This window comes from Sander lucioperca, chromosome 1, assembly GCF_008315115.2.
Source record: "Sander lucioperca isolate FBNREF2018 chromosome 1, SLUC_FBN_1.2, whole genome shotgun sequence".
In the NCBI taxonomy this organism is placed as follows: domain Eukaryota; kingdom Metazoa; phylum Chordata; class Actinopteri; order Perciformes; family Percidae; genus Sander; species Sander lucioperca.
Genome location: NC_050173.1, coordinates 33435544 through 33456587, shown reverse-complemented (window position 1 = coordinate 33456587; position 21044 = coordinate 33435544). Strand labels below are relative to the sequence as shown.

General features: G+C 39.4%; 2 protein-coding genes across 26 annotated transcripts in view; both read left to right on the top strand.

The window, feature by feature from the left end:
• The window catches only part of LOC116052436 (protocadherin gamma-C5-like), a 246238-nt gene that overhangs the window by 64976 nt on the left and 160218 nt on the right, over positions 1–21044 (top strand). Inside the window, exon 1 of one of the 25 annotated variants that reach the window (XM_031303167.2) lies at positions 3809–6280. The exons of 23 other annotated variants lie outside the window; for them this stretch is intronic. In XM_031303167.2, the coding sequence (XP_031159027.1) occupies positions 3914–6280 (2367 nt within the window). In that variant the 5' untranslated portion in view covers positions 3809–3913. Of the gene's footprint in view, positions 1–3808; positions 6281–21044 lie in introns of those variants that run through there. One more of the 25 variants, XM_031303179.2, reaches the window with a different exon arrangement.
• LOC116052452 (protocadherin gamma-A2-like) lies at positions 8915–20895 on the top strand. Its single transcript, XM_031303191.2, has 2 exons — positions 8915–10097; positions 19084–20895. Exons 1-2 carry the CDS (start codon positions 9063–9065, stop codon positions 20506–20508), a joined length of 2460 nt encoding a protein of 819 aa, XP_031159051.2. The 5' UTR covers positions 8915–9062; the 3' UTR covers positions 20509–20895.

Sequence of the window (21044 nt, the reverse complement as noted above, 5' to 3'; positions counted from 1 at the left end):
AAACCAGTTTTTGCGGTTCTTTGATTCATTTCCAAAATCGATTTAATTTCAACCATGGCCACTTTAATTTTCATACTGTGAAGATGTAAAATTGGGCGTAATAGTTAAACTCTTGTTTAGGTTTAATTTTAGATGTTACATGACGCTTGTTAGTTTCAATATTGTTATATATAAAAACATTCTTGACACCTACAGTTTATTAGTCTGGCAGTGAATTTGTCTTAGACTTAGCCTAACTCTATTTCTCATTTGAAGCTCTGACATTCATTTTTTTAAGATTGTTCTTGTGCTGTGAAAACCATAGGTCAAAAAAATAGTGTTAACATTTTTTACTAATATTTATATAAGTGCATATGGTTCTTGAATCAAATCATTACTGATGATATATAACTTAAATTAACCTTCTATACCATTGATTAGACGGAGCAGAAAGGGGGCAATATGATTGAGTATCAGTGTTGGACTTTGATAGATTATATTTGTGCCAGTTACATTTCCCAGTGTCTTTCGATACTGAAGCATATCTTTCACACAATCAGATGATCATTGTTGCAGAGGAAAAAACGTCTGTGGGCGTTTCATGTTATCATATGCCATTGTTAGTATGTGACTTATTTGCTAAAGGTTTCTGGCAGTCACATATTTCTCTGTCTCTCCCTCCTTTAAAACACACAAAAAACTAACAAAAACATCTAACTTCTTATGCATGTTTTACTTAATTCGCCTAATCTTGTTACTTGTCTCAGAGAGAATTTTAAACTGAGCTTTGTGACACTCATTCTTGATGGCTTGTCCTTGATGTAGCCTACTGTTGGTTGGATTGGGCCTCATTTGTATGTTTCTTTGGACAGAAGTGTCAGCCACATGAATACATTTAAATTTACACAGTGGTCTTACACTTAAGGTCAAAGAATAAATGTTACAATGATGTCTAGCAGGCTGATTTATTAACAGTATATATACAGTATATTAAAAGCTGAATGACTGAAAACGCACACAGACATGCTACTTTTGTCTCATGCTGGTTCTTTAGGTAAATGGCATCACCTGTAGTATGTAGATCTTTATATTTAAATCCAGTCTACTGCACTTTATTAACAGGTATATTTGTTTGGCCTTTCTTTTGTTTGAGTGTTGTTATGGTTGACGGCTATCTGGTCCCACTCTGATTGTGTAATAAAGACCAAATCAAATGTAGAGAGAAACAAATAGTTTTTGATTTTAATTGCAGTTTACTATTTTGCATAGTACTGTCTGTCCTATGGACATGTCTGCAGTGATTGTATTTGCTCCATGATATGCTCTGAATCAATTACCTTTTTCTATTCATAACCTTAGGAACCACTTCTGTATTGTATCCAGTCAGAGTTTTTACTGTGTTAATTGACGCTTGGTTTTGTGTTGTAGACAAATAATACATTTTTCTTGGGTTATGACTTGACATTATATCAGTCACCGTGTTCATCAACATAGAGTGTGAGTGTTATACCGGTAGACTAGAGGCCATGCTGACTTTCAAACTGAGCTTTGTGAAACTTATTCTTGATGTCTTGTCCTTTATGAACTGTTTGTTGGATTGGGCCTCATTTGTACGTTGCTTTGGACAGAAGTGTCAGCCACATGAATACATTTAAATTTACACAGTGGTCTTACACTTGAGGTCAAAGAATAAATGTTATGATATCTAACATGCTGATTTATTAACAGTATATATATACAGTATATTAAAAGCTGAATGACTGAAAACCCACCCAGACATGCTACTTTTGTCTCATGCTGGTTCTTTAGGTAAATGGCATCACCTGTAGTATGTAGGTCTTTATATTTAAATCCAGTCTACTGCACTTTATTAACAGGTATATTTGTTTGGCCTTCCCTTTGTTGAAGTTTTGTTATGGTTGATGCCTCTTTGGTACAGACTAAATCAAATTTAGAGAGAAAAAAATAGTTTTTGATTTTAATTGCAGTTGCATTGTAGTGTCTGTCCTATGGACGTGTCTGCAGTGATTGTATTTGCTCCATGATATGCTCTGAATCATTACCTTTTTCTATTCATAACCTTAGGAACCACATCTGTATTGTGTCCAGTCTTTGTTTCTACTGGGTCAATTGAGGCTTATGGTTTTGTGTTTTAGACCAATAATGCATTTTTCTCAGGTTATGACGTGACATTATATCAGTCACTGTGTTTATCAACATAGAGTGTGAGTTCCATACAGGTAGACTAGAGGTCATGCTGACAGAATTAGGGACTTTCTCTTCTAGGTAACGCAATTAATTATTCTATTACAGTGATTTTGGTAACCACTGTTCTGCCTGATTGTTTTCTGTGGATTGACTAAGTGATTGGTCTTAACTACTTGTGTCTCAGGTATGCCTTAAAGTGTTTGATTTATTGCATCTGCTTTTGTGTTGTTGATACTCATTGACAAACTGTATCGTACTTATCAGCATTAATCCCTATTCTCTGATGGTAGGAGGTAACTGTAAGGATTACCTTAAATCACCATATTTGTAGATCTGCAGTGTTAGACAAGTTGTAGTAGTATATTTAGTGCAAGTGGTCTTCAAGGGTCATAGCCTTTTTTCTTAAGAAACACACACACACACACACACACACACACACACACACACACACACACACACACACACACACGCAGCCAACTTTACTCTGTTTGTTCATGCGACTGCTTTTTGTTATGTTGACTGTTTTTGACTATCTGGGCTAATTTCTCTGTCCTTGGTGCTGAACAGATGATATCTTTTCAGAAACTTGTTTAGTTTTCTCCACACTTTCATTAAATTCACACCACTACTCTGGTTTCTCCCCGATATGTGATTGAACAGGCTAATCAGAAGTTAGGCATTACAAAATACATTTAGTGTGTTTATTATGAGTGATTTAAGCTGCAAGTATAATAAACAAACGTATATGTAAATTGATAACTCTTTAAAGGTGTAATGCCTCTTTTTAACTACATGAATGAACTTTCCTTTTAAATATTACAGACGACTACTGCCTTATTTAATTCAACTATAGATGCAGGTGCTCAGCGTTCCAAACTTTTACAGTTCTGCAGATATGTGAATCTTGATTATAGTCATTACAGAAAATTTAGTTTAACCACTTTTGAAATATAGAAAAATGAAATGATCCAAGTTCAGATAATTACTAACTAGTCAACAGAAATATGTGTACATATGTTTTATTTTTTGGCCAGGATACAATCAGACAGTATATACAGGAAAACAGTATAAGCAAGATATTCAGTAGTTAAACATGATATAAACCATTCTTATTAATTATTTAACTTGAACAATCAGCAATGTTGAAAAAGGAAACAAAACAAAAAAAAACAACAAAAATTTAAAACCACAAAATAAAACAAAACAATCAGAATTTAACAAAAACTAAAAAAGGATTAATTCGAGAAGGAGCAGGCGGAAGCAATTAGCTAACCATCTATCATATTGGCCTTGGTAAAATCTGCTGAGGCTAAACATTTTAGGCTCATGATATCCAGTGTGAAAACACTCATTCAGAACAGCAGGTTAGCATTACATTTTGAAGGAGGAAAACTACACAGCTACACTGGATCTTTCTGGTTTGAACCTTATGGATAACTGTAGTTGCAAATATTGGTAATATTGCAGTTGTAGTGTCTAGTTTACACACAAACAGAAGTTGTTTTTTAAAGTGTTCGTTTTTATCAGTGTTTTTGTTGAACTTAACTCACGGTGGCGCTATACACCAGCCTTAAGATGTTTGAATCCCTCTGTCCTTTGGGGTGGACTTACATTATTCTGCTCTTGTGTCTAGTTAGGGAAAATCACACTGGACTCGCAGTTGCTATTTGGGTGAACTGTCTTTGTTCGCTTTATTCTTCAACCTTTTAAGAACTCATCGTCGAAGATGGTTTCGAAATTCGAAACGTGCGGGTTTCATTTCCTTCTTTTTTTGCATGTCACATATGGAGACATGAGCTATTCTTTTCCAGAGGAGATGAAGCGAGGATCAATTATTGGAAATATGGCCAAGGATCTCGGGCTGGAGACGGGCACGCTGTCTAACAGAAGAGCCCGTATTGACACCGATGGGACAGACAAACGTTACTGTGACATAAACCTGAACAACGGAGAGTTGATTGTTGCCGACAGGATTGACCGAGAGGGGCTTTGTGGAGAAAAGGCTTCGTGCATCCTAAAACATGAGCTGGTGCTGGAGAATCCTCTCGAGCTACATCGGATCACTTTTCACATTCAAGATATTAATGATAACTCGCCACAATTTAACGAAGAATCGATCAATTTAGAAATTCGAGAGTCGGCGGTCAGGGGTGCTCGTTTTGTGATAGAGGAGGCGCACGATGCGGATGTAGGACAAAATTCAGTTCAGCAGTACAGCCTCAAAAAGAATGATAATTTCATTTTGGCCGTTGATGGAAATACAATAGAGCTTGTTCTTGAAAAAGAGCTTGATCGTGAAAAACAACAAGAGATCAATTTGCTCCTTACAGCTCTAGATGGTGGCTCTCCTCAGAGATCAGGTACTGTAGTCATACACGTCACTGTACTGGATGCTAATGATAACGCCCCAGTGTTTAGTCAGGCCGTTTATAAAGCCAGTCTGCCTGAAAACTCTCCTGTAGATACTGTAGTGGTCACAGTGAGTGCTACTGATGCAGACGAGGGAGTCAACGGAGATGTGACATATGACTTTGGACATGTTACTGATGATGTGAAGAAGATATTTAGTATTGACCGTAAAGTGGGAGAGATACGAGTAATTGGTGCTGTTGACTATGAAACTACGACATCATTTGAAATACGCGTTAAAGCAAAAGATGGGTTAGGGCTGTCATCTTATGCTAAAGCAATAATTTCTATCACTGATGTGAATGACAACGCCCCTGTAGTCAATTTGAAATCTCTGACTAACTCCATACCTGAAGATACCCTACCTGGTACAGAGGTGGGCATCATTAACGTGCAGGATAGAGATTCTGAGAATAACAGACAGGTCCGCTGCTCCATTCAACAAAATGTCCCCTTTAAGTTGGTTCCTTCTATTAAAAACTATTATTCTCTGGTGACCACAGGACAACTGGACCGTGAACTAGTGTCTGATTACAACATTACAATCACTGCCACTGACGAGGGCTCTCCACCTCTGTCCTCCTCTAAAACTGTTCAGTTATCTGTAGCAGACATCAACGACAACCCACCTGTGTTTGAGGAACAGTCCTACAGCGCATATGTGACTGAAAATAACAAACCTGGCTCCACTTTATGTTCCGTTACTGCTCGAGACCCCGACTGGAGACAAAACGGTACAGTGATTTATTCTCTGTTACCCGGTGAGGTGAACGGTGCCCCGGTGTCCTCCTATCTATCTGTTAACGGAGACACGGGGGTGATCCACGCTGTGAGGTCGTTTGATTATGAACAGTTCAGGAGTTTTAAAGTCCACGTGATGGCCAGAGACAACGGTTCTCCTCCGCTCAGCAGCAACGTGACCGTCAGTGTCTTCATATCGGATGTGAATGACAACTCTCCTCAGATACTGTACCCCGCCCCGGAGGGCAACTCCTTCATGACCGAGCTGGTCCCCAAAGCTGCACACGGAGGCTCTCTGGTGTCCAAAGTGATAGCGGTGGACGCGGACTCCGGACAGAACGCCTGGCTGTCCTATCATATAGTCAAATCCACTGATCCGGGACTTTTCACTATTGGTCTCCACAGTGGAGAGATCAGGACACAGCGGGACATTTCTGAGTCTGACAGCATGAAACAGAACCTTATTGTGGCAGTGAAAGATAACGGACAGCCTTCTCTCTCCGCCACCTGTTCCATGTATTTACTAATTTCTGATAACTTGGCTGAGGTGCCAGAACTGAAGGATATTTCTTATGATGAGAAGAACTCCAAACTGACCTCTTATCTGATTATCGCGCTTGTGTCTGTGTCCACCTTTTTTCTGACCTTCATTATCATCATCCTGGGTGTGAGGTTTTGTCGCAGGAGAAAGCCCAGACTGTTGTTTGATGGAGCAGTTGCCATCCCCAGCGCTTATCTCCCTCCTAATTACGCAGATGTTGACGGCACAGGAACTTTACGCAGCGCTTACAATTATGACGCCTACCTGACAACAGGTTCTAGAACCAGTGACTTTAAGTTTGTGACGTCTTACAATGACAACACACTGCCTGCTGACCAGACTCTGAGGAAAAGTCCATCAGACTTTGCTGATGCGTTTGGGGATTGTATTGGTCCTCCTGAGGTAGGCACATGCTTTACCTAATCTGTCCCAGATGTGTAAAACTTATTCAGTAATGTATTTTACACACACACACACACACACACACACACACACGCGCGCGCGCGCGCTCCCTCCCTCCCTCCCTCACTCACTCACTCACTCACTCACTCATTGCGTTGCATACTCACTTGCTCACTATAATGTGGTATCTTTGATTGACTGTCCTTGGTTGAGCGATTTTCTGATGCTGACTTTTATTTCTTAAGATTGGCTATGATGTACACTCCTCGAAAACAGTTTTCAATTAAATAATTCCCTGTTTTAATCTGGTTTCCATGTAACTCCTTTTTTCAGTCCTTTTGAAATGAGACTGGGGGACCTGCTGGAAACACCGTCAATATGAATGCCACATTTGCATTTACATTAGCACTGAATGCATCAAGCTAAAGGACGTAAATTGCTCATCAACATAAAGTTTTTAACTGGCTAAATAAAAATGCAAATTCCCTTATCTTTCAGTTTTCTCTTTGATATATTTTAAGTTGTACCTCTTAAAGGTTTTTCAAGTCAATGTTAAAACCATGTAGTCAATAGACTTTAAATGAAAACGTTTGTCAGTGCCCTCTAAATCATTGCAGTAATTGACTTACTAGTGCTGAATGCTTCCAATACTGCACTTTCACTTGTTCATACTTTCTGTTTGTTGAATGGCATGGAACAGTTTTTGGTGTTTTAACATGCATTTTCATTTTGTTATTTGTCAGTCATCTTAACAGTAAGGCAAGGCAAGGCAAGGGAATTTTATCTATGTAGCACATTTCAGCAGCAGTGCAATTCAAAGTGCTTTACATAAAACAATTAAAACAGAAATTAAAAATAATTAAAACAGAATTAAAAACAATACAAAATTAAAAACAGAATACAGAAATAAAATTCTAATGCAGTACAATGAATTAAGAAAAGGCAATGTCAAAAAGAAAGGTCTTCAGACTTGATTTAAAAGAGCTGAGAGTAGGTGCCAACCTACAGTTTTCCAGGAGTTTGATCCACATATATGGAGCATAGAAACTAGACGCTGCTTCCCCTTTTTGGTTCTGATTCTGGGGATGGCAAGCAGACCTGCCCCAGATGATCTGAGAGGTCTGGGTGGTTCATAGTTCACAAGCATATCCAAAAGGTATTTTGGCCCTATACCATTTAGTGATTTAGTGATTTAGTAAGCTATTTCATATTGCCAAATCCTCTGTTGAACACTTTGATGCATTATGAAGCTCATATATTTGCACACTGGCACATTTGTCACAAACCAGAAACAAACGTGTCATCTGCCTCTTCTTCAGACATCTGCATGGCACTGTGCAATGGTACACTCTCAGTCAAACGCATACAGGTGGAGCAACACTCATTGCTACATAATATTGTGTGAATAATCAGTCACTCTTCATTTAGAGTTTTATTTATGTGCATATATTTATTTGATGAGTATATCTATACTGTCAGATGGTAATGGGGGCATATTACATTCATGTTATTGCACATGTTGCACTGTAATATACAGCACAGTACGATAATTTAATTTTGCAGTGTAATTACGCAGAAATGGTTTGTCGACCTCACATGGCTGATTTAACGGTCTGTGATTGTGATGCTGTGTGGAAAGAAACTGTGTGTAGGTTGTTTGGGTCTAGAGTGCTCTTTAGCACCTACAAGAGGGAATAAGTTGAATCAAGTAATGCTCAAAATGTGGAAGTTTGCAATGATTTTTCCTGCTCATTTCCTGACTCGGGAAATAAGTCGTGGACATTGGGCATTTGGCCTCAATGATATTTAGACTTGGTTGCTCCTGTCATGTTTGGACACAGACCAGACTGTGATTACTGTGCAGAGCACAAACTCAAATAATTACACTGTAGAACTTATCCAATGGCACATCATGAAGTAACTATACCTGCAGGGCCTTTTTGTTGTACTGTAGTCTGTATTTTGGGCAAACCTCAGCTCCTGGGAGATTGCAGATCCAAGAAACTGGAAGGTTTACCGAACACCATATTGCTGTTTGTTTTGTGCTTCCCCTGAAGTCCACTGCCATCTGCCACACAGCTTAAATGGAATGTAATGCATTGGAGCAATATTAAATCAGTATGTCACAGGGATTAATTAAGTAACATCTACAAAATACTATTGATTTGAAAAGTATTGTACATTATTGGATTACATTGTTCAGGCGTTGCTTGTCTATCCCCTGTTGCCTCAAACATGAATGTTCATCTTGTATAATAGTAAGTTACCACAACCTGCTTTTTCCCTGGTCTTATGTTGGTCACAGTACAAGATAATGTTAAAAGATCAGCTAATGTAATATGTCTCATTGCATACGACTGTTGCAATAATCCTCTCAGTCTCTTGGTGACGCTCTTTTATAATGTCTGACTCATGGCGTTTCACCTTATCTGTGCCAGTGGAACTGGAGTAGAGCCGAGGGCTGTGCATGCTGTTTGTGTATGTGTGGGAGTGTATGAGGGAGAGAGACTGTGTGTGTGTGTGTGTGTGTGTGTGTGTGTGTGTGTGAGGGAGAGAGAGAGCGAGAGAGAGAGAGAGAGAGAGAGAGAGAGAGAGAGAGAGAGAGAGAGAGAGAGAGAGAGCGGGAGAGCGAGCAGTGGAGAAATTGGGACAGAGAGAGGAATCCAAGCAGACAGCTTCCCTAATAGAGCATGATTAACTCAGCTAGAGAAGCAGGGGACCGCTGGACTGCAGCAGCATTTTTAGTTCGATATTTGATGTATATGTTTAGGATTTAGCTATCATGGCAACAGTGCATCTGTTTTTGAAAGCATGTTTAATCATGGACCAGCGAATACACTTAAAATGGTGGCTGCATTTTTTATTGGTTTGCCTCCTTTTTGGTGTTTCGTTTGGAGAAGTCCGTTACATCCTTCCAGAGGAGATGCAGCGGGGATCGGTTATCGCGAATGTAGCGCGGGATCTGGGGCTAAAAGTGACGGAGCTTGATGCTCGTAGAACCCGTGTTGTAGCCGAAGGAACTAGCCAGCTGTGTGAACTGGACACTGCGTCAGGCAATCTTTTGATCAGCCAACGGATAGATCGAGAGGAGCTCTGCGCGCAAGCCAGTGTCTGCATCCTACAGTACCAGCTTTTACTTGAAGATCCTCTTCAAGTATACAGCTTAGTTTTGGATATTGCAGATATAAATGACAACAGCCCAGTGTTCGCTGCAGGGGAGATACACCTAGATGTAGTCGAATCCACAGTTCTGGGGAGGCGCTTTCCCTTGGAGAGTGCGCATGACCCCGATCTCGGAACCAACTCAGTCCGTGAATATAAACTGAGCCCGAACGATCATTTTGCACTGGAAATGAGTACCCAAATAAATAGCAATGCTTATCCGGAACTAGTTCTTAAAAAGTCCTTGGACCGGGAGGCACAAGCTGAACATATACTGAAAATCAATGGAATCGACGGGGGAAATCCGGTCAGATCAGGAACTGCTTCTATCCATATCCGTGTTTTGGACGCCAATGACAATGTCCCAGTTTTTAACCAACGAGTTTACAAAGCCTCTGTGCCAGAGAACTCTGCCATAGGGACTGGCATAGCCAAGCTGAATGCCACGGACTCAGATGAAGGTGTTTATGGAGAGATAACATACTCATTCAGTCACCTGTCAGACAAGATGGGAGGACTTTTTGAAATTAACCCTTTGAGTGGAGAAGTTCGGGTGGCAGGTGCTATTGACTATGAAGATGCTAGTATGCACGAGCTGGATGTTCAGGCTAAAGATGGGGGTGGTCAGGCGTCTCACTGTAAACTTATAATTGACGTCATTGACGTAAATGACAATAAACCCATGATGGAAATAAAGTCAGCCTCTGCTAATGTGGCTGAAGACTCTAAACCAGGAACTATGGTTGCTCTGATTAATATTTATGACCTGGACACTGGAAGCAGTGGGCGCGTCACGTGTACAATCCCAGACAATGTTCCTTTTAAATTTGTATCAGAGGTAAAAAACTATTACATGTTAGTGACTGACGGAATACTAGACAGAGAACTTGAACCCGAGTATAACATCACGATCACTGCCACTGATGCGGGCTCCCCTTCGCTCTCTAGTGTAAAAGTTATAACAATCGAGGTCAATGATACAAATGATAATCCCCCGAGTTTTACGCAGAGCGAGTACAATGCCAACATCTTAGAAAACCAACCCGTTGGCACGTTTGTGATGAAAGTAAAAGCAGAGGACATTGACGACGGAACAAATGCTAAAATACTATACCAAATATCAAAGGACACACAGTCAGAAGTGTCCTCCTTCCTCACCATCAACTCAGACACAGGGGAGCTCTTCACATCACGCCTATTTGATTACGAACAGTCCGTTTACTTTCAAATTAAGGTGACAGGTCGAGATGGAGGCAACCCTCCACTCTCCACCACCTGCACTGTAAACGCTTTTATTAAGGACCAAAATGATAATGCACCTGTTGTCTTATATCCTGTCCAAACCACGGGGTTTATTGCTGAGGATATGGTGCCAGTTGAAGCGCCTAGAGGTTACCTGGTTACTAAGGTGGTAGCTGTGGACGCTGACTCTGGCCATAACGCCTGGCTGTCCTACAGAATAATCAAAGCAACGCGGCCTAACCTGTTTATGGTCGGTCTGCATACAGGAGAAATCAGAACGGTGCGTGCGTTCATGGAGGACGACGAACCGAAACAAACTGTTGTTGTTTTAGTAACAGATAACGGGCCCGAATCTCTCTCCGCCACCGCTACAGTCAGCGTAGTGATTGGTGACGGGCTGCCTGTTTTGAACGAACTCTTTGAGTTTGCAGATGAGTCACAGCACAGCGATAACTTAACGCTCTATTTGATTATCGCTCTGATAGCTGTTTCCTCTCTTTTCATCCTTTTAATCAGTGGAGTGTTTTATGTTAAGCTCTGCAGGCGTAGTTATGTTTACCGTTCAACCACTGCTCTCCCCGTTTTCCCCACGACCTACTGCCCCACTAGTTTTACAGACTTAAGCCGTAGTGGGACCCTGCTGAACGATGACCGGTATGATTCCTTCTTGACCACAGGGTCGTGGAGAGGCGATTTTCGTTTCGGTTCAAGTACAGACACTGACACACTGAAGCAAAGAAGTGCAGCCTATCAAAAAAATACGCTAAGGCGCACGAGTACAGACAGAGCTGGTCTGAAGGTGAGGGCAGGTGCATCGCATCCTTGTTATGTGGTCAAATGAGAGTCGGCCATAACATATTGTGTATATATTGTAAAAATGATCCCTGTGAGGTGAATTAAATGTTGTCCCTTTGACTGCCAAATATTATGTTTACAATATTAGAATTGTATTTGTGCTTGAATATGTTGTCAATGCCGTGTGTTTTGTAATTTACTTGGAGTTTTGCTAACAACCTTAACCTCATCCCACCACGACCTGACCATGAATATAGACGGTAATCGTAACCCAATCTTTTCTAAAATAGTATCATATTAGCATAAAAAAGAATATTTCTATTCAGTTTTGTTTGCCTTTTTTAAAATCACAGATTGAAAAAGTTTGCACCAGACAGTTTGTTCTAACTTAGTAAGGCTTGTTTTGTTTGCCTGCCTCTTTTAATTGTTATTCTGTAACTACTTAGTAGTATTTTATTCGCATGGTTGATCTTTCTGACTTGTCTTCCTCGAATGTAGAACAATACAATTGAGGAACTGTAATACTATCTGTTAATATTTTGCTTTGACCATGATTTAATTTTTTTTATATTTTTTCCGTTAATGTTTTTGTGGAAAAACAGCCTTTGCACTTTTATTGTTTTCCATTTTTTGACTTGGAATACACTGCAGCCACGTTTTGATAATGCCATGTTATTTTTTCACAAAATACCATGATTTCTTGTGTGACAGAGACATATTACAAGCTTTGCACTACATGCTATAAATTGAACAATATGTAAACACTATGAGTGTATACGGATAAAAAATAAACTGGGAGAGAATATTGTGTTATACCTCTGTATTGTCCTAATGACCTTTTATACAGAATTTGTACAAGAATTTGTCCAAGGACATGAAGGACATTTATATCGAAAACCAAAACTGAAAGTCATCATGAAAAAAATCCAAGGCAACTTTAGTTAACAAGAAAAATAAAACGTGCACCCTGCCAATGACTTGGCAATGGAGACAGTGCAATGTTGTAATGCACTTAGATATCATACACATATGCTGCTAACTTGAAATATTCAGTTGGAATGAATGGGATTTTTCATACCTGTACATAATTTTTTTTTTTTTTTTACAATGTGAAAGCCATTGCATTTGAATCTGTAGACAGTAAGTTAGTATAGTGTAGTGCTTCAATGCCAACACTACGAAAACATTGCTTAATATTATTTACAAGGTATATAATTAATATTATTTATAAGGCTATTACACATTGCTTCCAACACTGCTAACATACTAAACAATAGACATATAGTAGGCTAATAGTGGTATTTTCTAACTTTTTTTTGACACAGCTGGCAAAAGAACTCTTTTTCATGTCCTGGTTTTGAGATTTTGGGATATTTGCTTCCATAACATGTCTCCTTTCAGACTAGTGAAAAACAACAACTCAAAAAATGTTAATTTATGGAATTTTGCAATGCATGTGAACCAGAAATTTCCACTTCTGTGCACTTGCATACACCAAACTTTCCAGTTTTATTCCTATCTATTCTGAAGGGTTTTTAGGGGTTTGTTCATATATCATTCATAGCCAGATATATAGAACATTTTTTTCCTGAAAACATGGCTGTTGCCAGTATTTTGTGATTTACGGTGTGATAAAAATAAAAATGTTCCGAATTACTTCTGTAAAAACCTTTGACAACAACATGAAACAAGAATTTTGAACCTGGCTTTATCCAATGGTCACTTTTCTGTTATGGGCATTATGCAAATTAGCCCATATTTATTTAGATAATGCCGTTATTTGCATATTTAAACATAACATTTAGGAAAACTGGTATTGGTTTCTTGGTGATATTTATTAGACTTAAACCATATTTAATGTTTTTTTAAATCAACTCTCAATTAGACTCTTCTAATGCCTCTTTAGCATCAACAAAGTTTCAGGCATACTACAGTAAAAATCAAACGAGATCATTTTATTCCCCCTCTGGTTGGATTCAGTAGTACAGCCTCTGATATCATTCACATACTGTGTGAGGGCAATGCAGTACTAAGTTTGCTTTCGGATTGTAAATGTAGACCCTGTAGCTGTTCATTATTTCTTGGAAGGTTGTGACTGATCAGCCTGTTCTCATGAACCATACGTTCGAAAAGCTACGAAAAGTTAAACAGTGTAATTCGTATGATTTACACGTTTTTTTTGGCTGTGTGCACCACATTGACTGCTGCTGTCAGGATTTACAAGCCAGGGAGTGGAGTTCGCTTCCCGAGGAACATAAAAGACTTTCAACCAGGAAAGGTGTGTTCCTTGGGAGTGTTTTAATACATACCACAATCTTTTCCTAAACTTAACTAGTCGTTTTGGTGCCTAAACTTAAATCCGTCCGGCCACTTTTTCTTGCCTAAACTTAATCTCTGCCGAAATGACCGACAGCTCGCGGTGCTCTGTACCCAGCGCACAGTCACCTATTCTGGTGTAACAAGACCACCAACTACCGCTGGCCTGACGAAGCACCTATTTTGGGGTAACTGAACCACCAACTACCGCTGACCTGACAGAGCACCACCATCGGCAGCTCGCGGTGCTCTGTACACGGCTCACAGTCACCTATTCTCGGGTAACTGAACCACCAACTACCGCTGACCTGACGGAGCGAAGCACAGTAGTCGGCGGCACGAAGCTCTGTAGCGGCTTAAACAGCTAGCGACTGCCGCTCTGTAGCACGGAGCTCTCTAGCCGATGTCACGTGACCTGAGGTCTCCTACTTTTCATATAATACGTTTTAGTGTCAATAGCTTTTTGTATGATATCATACGAACCCGTTCATGAGAATACGTTGGACTGGTACTAGTAAAGGTGTTTTAATAAACATTTAAATGGCTTGCTCACATTGATAGCCTACAAAATATGATCACACAAAGCAGAATCCCTGGTACAGTAAAGATACACTCTCTCATAGTGTTGAGTAAACTGAAGCATCAGTGTTCCATGTGTGTCATGTTGATTTTATTAGAAAAAGAATCCTGTGTGTGTGTGTGTGTGTGTGTATGTGTGTGGGGGGGGGGTCCGGACTGCTGCTGTTTGTGTCATGGTTGTAAAGCAGAGAGGTTTGCCCATCAAAATAATTCCCAGGTGAATTCATGTGTTGCTGTTTCATCTTATAGCTGCAGGCTCATTTGTGCTCCTGATTTCAGTCATTGAAGAAAGGGAAAAAAAAAGCAGCGCTTAATTTTAGTTATTATTTGGGTCACAAGAACACCGCTTTAAGCAGTGTCATTGACAATATTAGAGAATTAACCGGAGTCAAATTCCTTGTTTGTTTCCCCAAAGCTCGCCATTGAAGCTGATTCTGAATGATAAAAGTATGTAAATTAAACAGCTTCAAGCACAGGGTTTTCAGTTTTGTTTTAAAGAAACATCTTGCACAGAGTAGGGGGATGAACTAGGGAGCTGACACATTATGTATGTAATTCTAGGAGTAGGTATTTTTTCCAACACATTTAAGCTGCACTTCTTTATAACATGCGTTTGTTTACAACACAGGAAAAAAAATCCACTCACTTTCTTATTACTTTGTAAAATTGAATTATATGTAATAACCCAAGTAGATGATTCTTGAATTCTACTTTGGTTAAGTGATATGATAAACTGCCATTGTATTTGAAAATGTGATTTCACCCAAGTTAATAATAACATCACAAGATGAGGGCTGGTAAGTTAGGCTGGTAAATAATAAAGGAAGCTCTATAGAGTAATGCAAGTTGAATGCTCAGAAATAGACTAACTTTAAGCCTAAAAGTTATTTAAAAATGTATTCCTCCACCCCGGGTTACATTAGAGGTGCAGAGCTGTCTTTCTATGGCAGCAATTCAACACATCTAAGATACCTGCTGCCAATTGACAGTCAGTTACCTTCTGAAGACTAAATTAAAAGAGAAAAACACAAGTCTATTTTTGGTTTGCTAACAATGTTTTTGGAGTGAGCAGAACAGAGCTGAGCAGATTGAAGCTATAGCTTTGTTGTCAATATCTTATTTGTATTTACAAAAATAGCAAAATATTCTTATTTAATTAAGTCTGAAAAAGACTCCTTCATGAAAGGGATTACTTTGGACATCTATCTGTAGTCAAACTAATTGTTAAATGTATGCCATAGTTGAGTTGAGTGTATCTTGCTTGAAGGCAGGACGTTTTCCTATAGCACTTTGTTCATGGTGACATTCTCAGTTACACAATATCACAGTATCTGTTATTTCACAAGACCAAACCATTATATTAGTCTTTATTTCACTGTGGATATGTGTAATGCAAAATAATGTGACACAACCTGATTAATTGTGTTTTTTAATTCATCAGAATTCATACTAACTGTTTTCTTTTTTTCTACTTTCTTTTCATGATGCACTCCTTGAATAAAACATCAATTTTGATCCAGCAGGTAAGATGATTTTCATTTCCCTTTCTCTTTAAATCTCGCACAGGTCTCTGTTATGTTAGTATTACAGTCTCATTAACACCATACTCAAACTGCCACAACCAATATGAAGGAATATTAATCCAAAATGAGCTTCCGTCCCTTTTTCCATGTCTATTCTTTAGTCTCTCTTTTCCTCTGTATCTATTTTTCACCACACACACACACACACACACACACACACACACACACACACACACACACACACACAAACTGTATAGAACCTAGCTAGCAAACCTACGAATGTTAGTTAGACACATATCTTCCCAAATGCTGTGTTTTGATTCAGATTCATACAAGACTGAGATTTTAAGCAGCAGTCTTGTAACACAGGCAGCTGCATTGCTCTTTTTTGTGTGCTGTGTGATTCCACCCAAGGTTTTAAACCATACATATTAATGATACTGCTGTGCAGTCATCGCCTGAATAATGCACAATCATCACGTGCAGAATGTTATGCAGTGGTTTCATAAGATGGGAGTCCAATGCTCAAATGTAGGTCACTGCACTTAACACTCAGATTGAATCAGTAGATAAAAGACTATCTCTCTATCTGTATCTGCGCCGTTTACTCTGTGTTGTTGTATGTTCTCAATTCGTTCTCAACATAGTTTACACATTAGTTCTTCTCTCACATTTAAGATTATTGCAGCTGTTACATTTTTAAAGGACCTGCAGGGAAGTTGTGTAATAAATGGGAACCACTTCCCAACACACTGCACAATATTACCACTGGCTAACCCACTTTACTACTTACTTACCACTTTTAGTCAATTGATATCTAAAGTTGGTGACAATGGCAATTTCTATGTAAACAGATACTGAGAAAACATAAACAATGTAGTGGCTTTTTCGACAGGTTTTTAGTTTTTTTGGCTCTTTTCTTTTTCACTTAATTTGAATTAGGCGATGGTTGTGTGCATATATCTATGTACTAGTATGTGTGATTATATTATACACATGTACAATAAAGAGTTGTGCAGTTGAGGTGTGCACAAGTATGTGCAGCCAATGTGTCAAAGGTTGGTTAGTGTGGATGACGCTGGAACTGAAACTCTGCAGAATGGAGAGCAGTCATTAGCAGTATCTCACATGTCTACTCTGGAAAGTTGGTCTGTGGGACTTTATTCAAATCATATCAGCTCTTACATCTGTGATCATTATGAAATGTTGAGGGAGGGTTCACGTTCATATGTTTGTACTGATACAACTAATTGCAGTTGTATAGTGGGCATATAAAAACCGTGTTGCACAGGATGGTGTTTACGGTCTGTTCTGCAGCTGTTGCTGTCCATGGTGCTGAAGTGTTGCTGTCCACCGAGATACTGTTGTCATTTGAGGACGTTGCGCTGGGTTAACTTTAAATGGACCCTGGTTGAATTGAATTTCACAATATTGTGACTAATAATAATAACAATAATGCTAATCATAATCATAATAATAAAGTTAGTAATAATATTAAGTGATTGTGAAGCATTTCATTTATTTATTTTTGGTTTAAAGTTCAACATAAAAAGTAACATGGACAGTGCACATTAATATACATTTATGTTAATTTGCCATAGGATCCATGCCATAAAAAAATCTTTCATAGAGACATCAGCCCCGTCGTCTTACACATTTATCATTTTGCCAACAGAAAAAAATAGCTTTGAATTTCTGAGCTTTGAAATACTAGGTAGATGTTTCCTGGCAATGAAAGAGAGCCCTTTCTCTGAATTGATTATTTTTTCTCAGTTCATGAAGAAAAATGACTTGCCTTGCATTAGATTGAGCAATCACGTGCCAAATATACCATAAATATAGAACATATCCGAAACACTAAACTCGTGGAGTTGGATGGCTGGTTATACGGTCTCATATTTTAGCCTCTAAGTGACGCTGTTGCCTGGTAAATCAATTTTACCGTGCAATGTGAGGCATTGCTGTCCCCTCCCCTGTCACTGCGTCATACAAGAGGAGATTATCTGTTTCATACTAGCTGGGGCTCTTCGGAGACACAGTTGGTTTACATTTCTAAAGCTAATCTAAATTAAACTGTAATGTATGTTTTCTTCAGAGCGTTGACATCTTAATTTCATTGTTCGATTTACTCTAAAACCCTGTTTCCACATGGCATTTAAAGAAAATCCTCGACGCGGAGGAGTAAGATGGCGATTGTTTGGACGATTGCAAGGGGCAGTGTATCTGTTTATTTTTCAATTCATTTTTCTTAATCAAACGAAGGCACAGATCCGGTATTCCATCCCAGAGGAGATGAAGAAAGGGTCCCTTGTTGGTAACGTCGCACAGGATCTTGGATTGGATTTGAAAAGGCTCCGTTCTGGTCGGGCCCGTATCGTGACCGGAGAAAACATCCAGTACACGGAGCTGAAGACAGACAAAGGGACGTTGGTTGTGAATGAGAGAATAGACCGAGAGCAGCTTTGTGGAGACGTAACACCGTGTAGCTTTGCTTTTGAGATTTTATTGGAAAAACCAATGGAGTTGCACCCTGTAACCATAGAGGTATTGGACGTAAACGACAACGCCCCTACTTTTCAAAATAGTCACTTGAAATTTGAAATAAGCGAATCAGCTGTGCTTGGTTCCCGTTTTGGTTTAGAGAGTGCGGATGATGCTGATGTTGGGGAAAACAGTCTGCAGAATTACATTTTAACCCCGAACGACAATTTTGTTTTGAAACAACACGTGAATCCGGACGGCAGTAAATATGCTGAAATGGTGCTTCAGAAACCCTTAGATAGAGAAGAACAGCCACGCCTGTCTCTAAAACTGTTGGCTGTGGACGGCGGAAATCCACAGAGATCGGGTACGGTAAATATAGATGTCAACATTCTAGATGTCAATGATAATGCCCCTGTGTTTAATCAGTCTGTGTATAAGGCCACGGTGATTGAAAATGCACCAAAAGGCTCTCATGTTGTTACTGTGAATGCAAGTGACATAGATAGCGGTTTAAACGGACAAGTAACGTATTCATTTTCAAAATCAAAAGCAGGGATAGCTGATTTGTTCGATATAGATGAGGCTACTGGAAGAATATATGTGGCAAAGGAAATAGATTTTGAAGAAGACAAAAAAATTGAGTTCAGGGTTGAAGCCAAAGATCAAGGCGGACTGACAGATTCTAGCAAAGTTGAAATTGAGGTAATCGATGTAAATGATAATGCTCCGGTCATTAACGTTATGTCATTCACGAGTCCTGTGTCAGAAGATTCCCCTGCTGGTACCACCATTGGCATAATTAATGTGAAAGATCTTGATTCAGGTGAAAACGGACAAGTAAGGTGCACGATCGAAGGCAATGTTCCTTTTAAAATTAAATCCAATGTGAGAAATTATTATACATTGATGACTGATGCTGCATTAGATCGTGAAAATATGTCAGAATGTAACATCACTGTTATTGCCTCAGACGCAGGATCGCCACCCCTCTCAACTAAAAGAACATTTTATCTTAAGGTCTCAGATGTCAATGATAATGCTCCAGTATTTCCACGAAGCTGTTATAGTGCATTCATCGCAGAGAATAACTATCCGGGTGTATCTATACTAAGTGTTAATGCTAAAGATCCCGATGAAAACCAGAATGCCCGTGTTTCCTATATTTTGGAAGAGTCTGAGATTGTCGGGTCTCCAGTGTCTGAATATGTGTCTATAAATGCAGAAACTGGAGTGATACACGCAGTGCGCTCTTTTGATTATGAGCAGAACAAGCAGATTAGAATCACTATCAAAGCGCAGGATGGAGGCTCTCCTCCACTCAGTAGCAATGTGACTGTGAAAATACTGATCCAGGACCAGAACGACAACCCTCCTCAGGTTCTGTACCCAGTCCAGACTGGTGGCTCTCTGGTGGCTGAAATGGTGCCTCGTTCAGCAGATGTGGGCTATCTGGTCACTAAAGTGGTGGCTGTTGATGTGGACTCTGGACAGAATGCCTGGCTCTCCTATAAACTGCAGAAAGCCACAGACAGGGCGCTGTTTGAAGTGGGCTTACAGAATGGAGAAATAAGAACTATCCGCCAAGTCACTGATAAAGATGTTGTGAAACAAAGACTGACTGTTATAGTGGAGGACAACGGGCAGCCCTCTCGTTCAGCTACAGTCATTGTTAACGTGGCGGTGGCGGACAGCTTCCCTGAAGTGCTGTCTGAGTTCACTGACTTTACACACGACAAGGAGTACAATGACAACCTGACTTTTTACTTAGTGTTGGCTTTGGCTGTAGTTTCCTTCCTCTTCATTACGTGTTTAGTGGTTATTATATCAGTGAAAATCTACAGATGGAGACAGTCTCGCATCCTGTATCACTCCAATCTCCCTGTGATTCCATATTATCCACCACGTTACTCAGACACTTTGGGGACAGGGACTCTCCAACACGTGTACAATTACGAGGTGTGCAGGACGACTGACTCCAGAAAGAGTGACTGTAAGTTCGGCAGAGCTGGTAGTCAGAACGTGCTGATAATGGACCCCAGTTCTACAGGGACGATGCAGCGGATACAGAGTGAAAAGAGCATCCTGGATGAACCAGACTCTCCTCTAGAGGTTAGTTCAATGATGTAGATTTGTCTCTGTGCAGTTATTTCTCCTTCTGTGTTTAGCTAGTGAAGTGCTTCACTCTATACCGTCCTCTTCAGCACCATGGACAGTATTTCACGTTGCAGCACTGAAAACTGATGTAGAACTTAAACATATACTCATTTCTCAGTTAGTGATAAGCGGACTGAGATATTTTAGTTTCTAAATGTGCTTGCACAGCGTGAGTGGTCAACAGAGTCTTTTAGTGTTCATTCACACGTGATTGTTGAAGGAAATGGTTTGTAAGTGATCAAAATTATTCTACTGACAGGCAAAAATGCTCCTTTCACTGCAACATTCAACATAGCTTCCTGAGTCGTGATAAAGTTGTAGTTGCTTTTTGTTATTTTTTTGTGACATGTATTGTAATGTTCTATGTATTTACACTTCTGCATATATTTTTTATAATCTAAATTAATATGAACAATTTAATACTAAACGTCAGGGTGAGAATATTTTGTATTATGAGGTAATTGTTCTTTTGCGGAAGATTGTGTTTACATTTTTTTTTTGATTATTTA

Excerpts from the sequence above, each read along its gene's own strand:
- LOC116052452 (XM_031303191.2), top strand. The coding sequence starts at position 9,063 with ATGGCAACAGTGCATCTGTTTTTGAAAGCATGTTTAATCATGGACCAG. Across the intron at positions 10,098-19,083 it reads ACTGTAAACTTATAATTGAC|GTAATCGATGTAAATGATAA; the intron begins GTCATTGACGTA and ends GTTGAAATTGAG.